The sequence below is a fragment of the Geospiza fortis genome, unplaced genomic scaffold (genome assembly GCF_000277835.1).
Source record: "Geospiza fortis unplaced genomic scaffold, GeoFor_1.0 scaffold154, whole genome shotgun sequence".
In the NCBI taxonomy this organism is placed as follows: Eukaryota; Metazoa; Chordata; class Aves; order Passeriformes; family Thraupidae; genus Geospiza; species Geospiza fortis.
The window spans coordinates 480755-487776 of record NW_005054397.1 but is presented as its reverse complement, the minus strand read 5'-3'; the positions used below and the strand labels follow the sequence as shown (position 1 = coordinate 487776).

Sequence of the window (7022 nt, the reverse complement as noted above, 5' to 3'; positions counted from 1 at the left end):
CCTTGAAGCCCAATTTCAAAAAGCATCTACCAGGCTGAAAGGCCTGAGTTTTGAAGAAGTTTGACTTTGAAATGGCTTGCTTCTTGTATCTCAATCAGAAGCTGTTTTTTCCCTGTACAAAGCCTCCAACCCTTGAAGAGCCCTAAATCTGTATGTTTTTCATAGGTCTGTGCTGTCAGCAGAGGAGAATAGGTTTGTAAGTGCAGAGGCCACTTCAGCCTTCTTCTGCACCTGTGTAACTGGAGAATTTTTTCTCCTTGCTCTTTGGGGCCCTCTGTAGCACTGTGGCTTATTTCTCACTCACAAATCCCTGAAGTGATGACCTTTTGTGGGAGCAGGAGTTCCCTGTGGGTGGTAGCATGGCTCATGGATAGCTATACCTCCAGTTGTTAGCACACATACACAGATTCTCTCAAGCATTGAAGTGTTCTCAGTTACAAAAATCTGCCACTCAGGTCACAGCAACCTTTACAGGAATATTGTTTCTGCAAACAGCCATGTAATTCTGTTTTTTTTCCAAAACCTTTCAGTTTTGTGGCACCAGAGCTGAACTCTGAGGCCACTAATTTACATTCCTCCCAACTAGCTGCATAGGCTGTCAGTTTATCATCCTGCCTTCCATGCCTTAGAAGATTTAATGAAATAAAATAGAGGGAGACAGACCTGGTGTAGCCAAAGGTCCTTTTAATCACATTACCCACAGTGCTTATTTTTGTCATGCAGATTAGGAGAGGGTTAGTTTGGGGGATAAAGATGGCAAGTCAACTCTTGTTCTGAAAATCCATAACTGCTCTTTCAGAGTAAAAAAATTAGGCAAATATCAGAGATGTGATTTTAAGACAGAAAGGGAGAAGAGGAGGAAGAAAATCATAAAGTTGCTAATATAGGCCAATGTTCAAGCTTGACCACACCATTGTAGTTTATGACTTGACTTAATGCCATAATTTCTGGGCCTTCTGTAAGTTTGCATCCTGTTGCTATCCTCTCTAATCACAGATGAGCAAAGAGAGCTAGCTCTGTGAGTAAAGCAGAAAGAACCCTGAATATTCATTTAAATATTGGTTCAAATATCCCCCAGAATGGGATAAAACCCAGAAGTGGTTAGATGTTGATACCAAAAAATTGATGTATTTCATTTGAAAGAGGCAAAGATGAAAGAAAATAGAAAAGAAAGAAAGAGAGAAATACAAAAAGAAGGCGAGAAAGAGAGAAAGAAAGATGGATGGAAAAAAAAGAGGGGGGCAGACAGACAGGCGGAGTGACAGAAATGAAGTAGAACCATACTCCATGGGTCCCAATGATGTCTCATTGTTGCCCTCTATCTGATCTTCTTGGAGATGAGGGTCCCCTGCTGAAAAGCATAGAATCCCATGGATTAATATACATTTGGGCAGGTGGGAACACACAGGTACCTCCCTGAGGGGGGCCAGTTAGACACTGTCCCTTGCAAGACTGTGGATCTGTTGCATCATGTAGGATCATGTGCAGTGCTCTGGTGCAGGGTCTTGGGACTCCTTTGGGGGTTGTCATGATCTGGCATAACACAGAAAACCAAAGCAAACTAAGCCTCTGTGAATAAAATGGATCGGACCCAGGACAGTTTTAAATATACCAAAAAAACATGATTAAAACCAAACAAGGTTAGATGTTGTTGCCAGAAAAACTTGATATAAGTGAAAGCGGCAAAGAGAAAGAAATAGAAAAAGAGTTGTGCATGGGGGGCAGGAAGGCCAGGAGAGAGTGACGAGGGTTAGGTAGAAACATATCACCCTTCTGGAGGTCCCAACAACATGTCATTCTTCTCCTCCATCCTGTCTTTTTGGTGGTGAGGATCCCTCGCCATGGCGATGCCAAAAAGTTTAGAATTATAGGATTAATTAAAGTACAGGATTAATATACATTTGGCCCAGGTGGGAACGCCCAGGTGCCTCCCCTAAGGGGGCAGGGTTTGACACTGTCCCTTGCAACACTGTGGGTCTGTTGCATCATGTTGAAGTGCTCTGGTGCAGGGTCTAGGGACCCCTTTGAGGGGCCTTTGATGGGCCATGACACCCCCTCAGCTGTCCTTCGCATGGATGTGGCTTTTCCTGGAGTGAAGGGGCCCCTGGGCTCCTCTGCCCAGTGGAGGATGGGCATTCACTGCCTCTCACCAGAGACTTTTTCTACGTACACCCAAACCCCTCCACATCCCCCCCCTTTGGTGGGGGTCTGTGCAAGCCCGGCAGCAGATAAGCCTGGGCTGTGGCCTCCACCCCTGCAGGTGCTTGGCTGGGCCCTGCAGTGGATGCTCTTCCAGCTGCTTTGAGCAATAGTGTCACTTTTCTTATCTCTGTTCCTTAGGAGGTTCAGGGTTTCAGTCAGGAGGCCCATTCAGGGTGGGCTTGGATGGTCTTCTGTGAGCTTTTGTTATGTACTTTTACTATAATAGACAAAACCATAAAATTTCAGTCTCTGACACATCCTACCATCAGTGGCATCTCAGGTCTCTGGAAAGATGCTGCCTGTGTGCATGAATTATTTTCTCAGCCCCCACAGTCCTATGGCCTCAGCACAATTAAGAGCTGAGTGCTTAATGCACACTGAATACACAGCAGCACTCTGAGAATTAATATGTTTTTTCCAGAACACATCACTGTGCTCTAAATTGTCGTGTCAGTTATTGTCATCTAGTTCTGTTTTGTCAGAGAATCAGTGAAATCTCCTGTGCCAAAATATTGCAGTAGTAGCAGGTCGGGGGTGACCCATAACTTCAGTGTGCTGCCCATCATGTTGTCTGTCATTAGTTCCTTGCTACAACTCCTTGTAAATTTTGTTTTCCTGCTGCCTTAGAGCTTGGCTTCAATTTAAACATCAGTGGGTATTGTCTGATGAGAAGATAATGTAAACTGAAGAGGCAGTTTCAGGCTGACAGTTACATTGGTTGGAGTACAGTTCTTGGGACTTGAATTTCAGCTTAGTTTTCAGTAATAGAGAGGAGTGAGATAAAGACCATGATTCTAACTGTTTGGTTTCAGGTCTCTGCTTTTAACTGCTGCCTAAGCATGTCCCTAGTGAAGCCAAAAAGCAGGCAAAACAATTTCTCAAATTTCACAAAAAAAATTTAAAGTTTACAGCACCCCATTAGCTTCCCAAAAGATAAGTCTTCGTTCTTTTGGGCTATTATTAAGGCCAGAATCTCTTACAGATAAATAATTTTGCTGACAATGAGTTGATCTGTTTTTACCATAACTGATGTATTGCTGTCTTGAGATACACTCTAGGGGTTTGAGGTGAAAAGGAAGATTAAAACTTCAAAACAAAATCCCATACAGTGAGTTGTTTTGGAGTGCAGGTTTCAGCCTGCTGGGTAATTCTAGAACCCTGTATAGAACTGAGAGGTATTACATTTTAAGGCCTGGGACTTGCAGAAGTCTCCTTTGAGCCCAGGTCTGTGTGGGTTGTTCTTTCTCAAAGATACAGGCTCAGCCAGGTACCCTTAGGCACCACCAACACTTCAGTCTGCTCATCAAAGAGCCTGATTAGCAATGTCTGGTGTGGTGTGTGGGAAAACTGGGAAGCCTGAGGCAGGAGGTGAGTGCTGGAGGCTCAACTTGCACACATGAGACACAGAAGGTCTTATTTCTCATGCCTTTGGTATTGGTCTTGGTAAAATTTCAGTTGTCCATGTGGACTCTGAGCTTTTTTAAAAATTATCTTGACCATTTTTATTAAATGGTGTGAAAGTGTGTATTTTATTGAGAAGGGAAGGAAAGGAAAGGCACATTGTGAGTAATTGCTTATAGGTTTCTTATCATGCTGATCCTGCACATAAATAGTCACCTATTTGTGTGCACTTCATTCAGTGGGAACAATTGTTCCTATATAGAATGTATTATCTGAGGACATTGCTGTCTAGCTGTGAAATGAGTGATGCCTACAGAGGGCAGAAAGGTTTCTGATCTCATGGACAACAAGCCACTCCCTGACTCCTCCCTCCCTTAACACAGAGAGTTGTAACTGCTCTGTGTTACAGGAAGAGGAGGCTTCTCACATTGCTCAAGGAAATGACACAGAAAGATCTCCTACATTATTTTTCTGGCAGTGTTGTACTTGAGATACACATTCAGTTCTTTGAAGTGTTTCTACAGCCCCTGTTTCTGGACAAATAGCTGGACTAGCACAAATTATGTGTAATTTTTGGTCTGCCCTACTCAGGCCAGTGATGCAGTCTGAATAAATTAAAAGTTTTCATGGTGCCAAAAAAGGTGGCATGATTCAATTGGAATGAGTTCAAGGTGTGAAATTTACACCCTTGGACAAAAAGAGTGGGATCTCGTTTTTTTTCTGTCTGAGATGAGAAAGGGTTGGTGTGTTTACCATGGAGATCTCCACTTCCCTTGCTTGAGGGCTGGTTAATGTGTTCCTTCACAGCGGAGTTGTGAGAGCTTGGCACAGTGTTCAGACACACAAGTACTGTCTTTTATTAATTTAATAACAGGATCCTACCTTCATAAAATGTTGTAACTGCCTTTTTATTTAGAGATAAAAGGAGGAGAGGAATGTAAAAATATGACTCTTGGAGCTGCAGTGCTTGGCTGCTGCTAAGCCATGGGACAAGGGAGGAAAATAGCAAAGTCACACTTTTTATTTTATTCATTAGGTCATGAGAGAGTGGGAAGAAGCAGAACGCCAAGCAAAGAGCTTGCCAAAGGCCGACAAGAAAGCTGTCATCCAGGTAAAGGAAAATGCAACCACAACCTTACCATCTGGAGCCCCAGTTAAGATATAAGGGGTGCTGGGTGTGATGAAATTTAATAATCTACTTTGTGGAGATTTCATGTTATTCTCTACTCTTTTTTTTTTCCCATCTATGCTGATGTCTTCTCTGTTTCTGTTGTGATTGATGGTTTTTTCAGCATTTCCAGGAGAAAGTGGAATCACTGGAACAGGAAGCAGCAAATGAAAGACAGCAGCTTGTGGAGACTCACATGGCACGGGTGGAAGCCATGCTGAATGACCGTCGGCGCATTGCTCTGGAGAACTACATCACAGCCCTGCAGACTGTCCCGCCCAGGGTGAGTGGGACACCACAAACTCTGCCAGCTGTGTCAAAATCATTGCAGTTGTCCTGGGGGAAATATAGATGTGCCCAGGTGCAGTCTAGCTTTGGAACCAGGAGCTCACTGTGCAAGGGCTGTGACAGCAGTCAGACAGTTTGCCTAAGTGCATACACAAGGTCCCCATGTAAATACCTGTTGATGGATAGATGCATAATAAAGATACTTAAGCAAATAACATGGAAGTGATTTGGTTGTCAGAAGTTGTAGCAGTTCACAGATCCTGCAGGGGGATGGTGTCCCTCCTAGTAATGCACATTAGGATACTTCACCATGACAACATGGAGCTTAAAGATAGGATGGTTGTGATTTTTTGTTTTGTTTCTTGAACTGTTGAGGTGTTTGGTGAAGGATCTTGTGAGGATTGTTAGATGGCATGAAGTTAGCACACTAGCAATTCAAAGTTGTCTGCTTTTGATGGGTGTAAACATGTTCATTCAGAATGCAGATTGAGTGGAATTTAATGACTTTATATCTCTGATACTTGTTTCAATACCACAATAGCTGGTTAGTGACCTCCAGAGGAAGAGAATTTGCAAAAAGACTGGGAGAAAGCAGTTTTATGTATCTCTGGCCTCTTGAACACTTCCTAGATGGAAAGAACATTGTCACACTGCTGAGTCTTTTAGTGAATTTGACCTTAAAGGGAGTGATACCAATATGACTAACATGATTACATTACATATTTTCAGTAACTTTCCTTCTGAGGAGAAACCTGTGTATTTGGAAAAGTGATCATTCTCTTATTGATCATTCTCTTTATCATTGTTATCATAATTGAACTTTTTTTCTCCATCCTGTGATACAAAACTCTCTTGCTTTAACCATGTCTGCCAAGTAAAAATTAAATTTAAAAAAATTAAAATCTTTCACTTAGGTAAAAGTGTTGAGGGGTGACTTCAGGATAGTTGTGTGAAGAGTTTCCATGTATTTTGCAGTAGTAATTTGTGGAAAATGAAGCTAGTTGATGTTAAATTGGTAAAGGATGTTACTCAGCCTGAGTGTGAGTTGCATGTTACAACCTCTTACCACAGTGAGGGTAGTGAAAGCCTTGAACTCATTAGGAGACAGATTGATGAGTTATAAGCTGGGATGTGGCCTCTTTTAAGTAGCTGGAGTCTGGCTCAGACCTGAGGTAAGTGTATGGACTGGCTGCAGGTCATGTTTGCCTTCTTGCACTGTGGGTTTGAGTAATTCACCAAAGGTAGGGTTCCACATTTGGCTTTAGAGCCAAGCTTTCCTGCTCTGAAGTTCAGCCTTGTACAAATGTAATCCTGTCCTAAAAGTACCACAGTAAAATTACGTGATTTCAAGCTGTGTGTGTGTCAGGCTGGAAGCTTGGTTCTTTGGGTATCTGTGGTTGTTGAAGGGTATGATGGGGACCACACATAACAGCAGAAAGATCTCTACAGCTGACAAAATGTGGAATGCAGAGGACACAAAGTGAACTTCAGCTGCAGGACTCTCTAAGGGGGAAAAAATGTTAAGTGACTCTGGGACCAGAAAAACTTGCATTTTGTGCTTGTGTAGCTTGTAATCAGCTCTCGGGACATTTAAATTACTGATACATTTCCTGTGTCGGGGGAGAGCACCAGGCCTGAAAGGTGACATTAGTCCAGTAAAAATAAGTTTTGAAGGTACTGTTTGAAAGATAGAAGTGCATCCTATATTGAGTGTATGTCCTATATATGTCCTACAAAAGCTAATAATTCTGAAAGGATCAGGCAGCAAGCATGGAGGTAACATTATGAAAGTGCTACCAGACAGGGACTTATCTCAAAATAACAGGGGTGAACAGTTTAAAAAATAATGTCCTTAAAGAAGTCCTTGTTCAGTCTTGTAGATGGTCTTGTCCTTGCCTCAGCATTTTTCGGTTGTGTGCTCGGTAGCTGATGACAGTTGAGGTGTTGAACTGCTGATCAGATG

The 7022-nt window shown here is 42.6% G+C and overlaps 1 protein-coding gene across 2 annotated transcripts in view; it reads left to right on the top strand.

Moving 5' to 3' along the window:
- Positions 1–7022, top strand: part of APP (amyloid beta precursor protein) — a 153980-nt gene that overhangs the window by 94090 nt on the left and 52868 nt on the right. For both annotated transcript variants that reach the window (XM_005425819.2, XM_005425817.2), the window contains 2 exons: positions 4640–4714; positions 4896–5054. In XM_005425819.2, coding sequence (XP_005425876.1) covers positions 4640–4714; positions 4896–5054 — 234 coding nt within the window. The remainder of the gene's footprint in view (positions 1–4639; positions 4715–4895; positions 5055–7022) is intronic.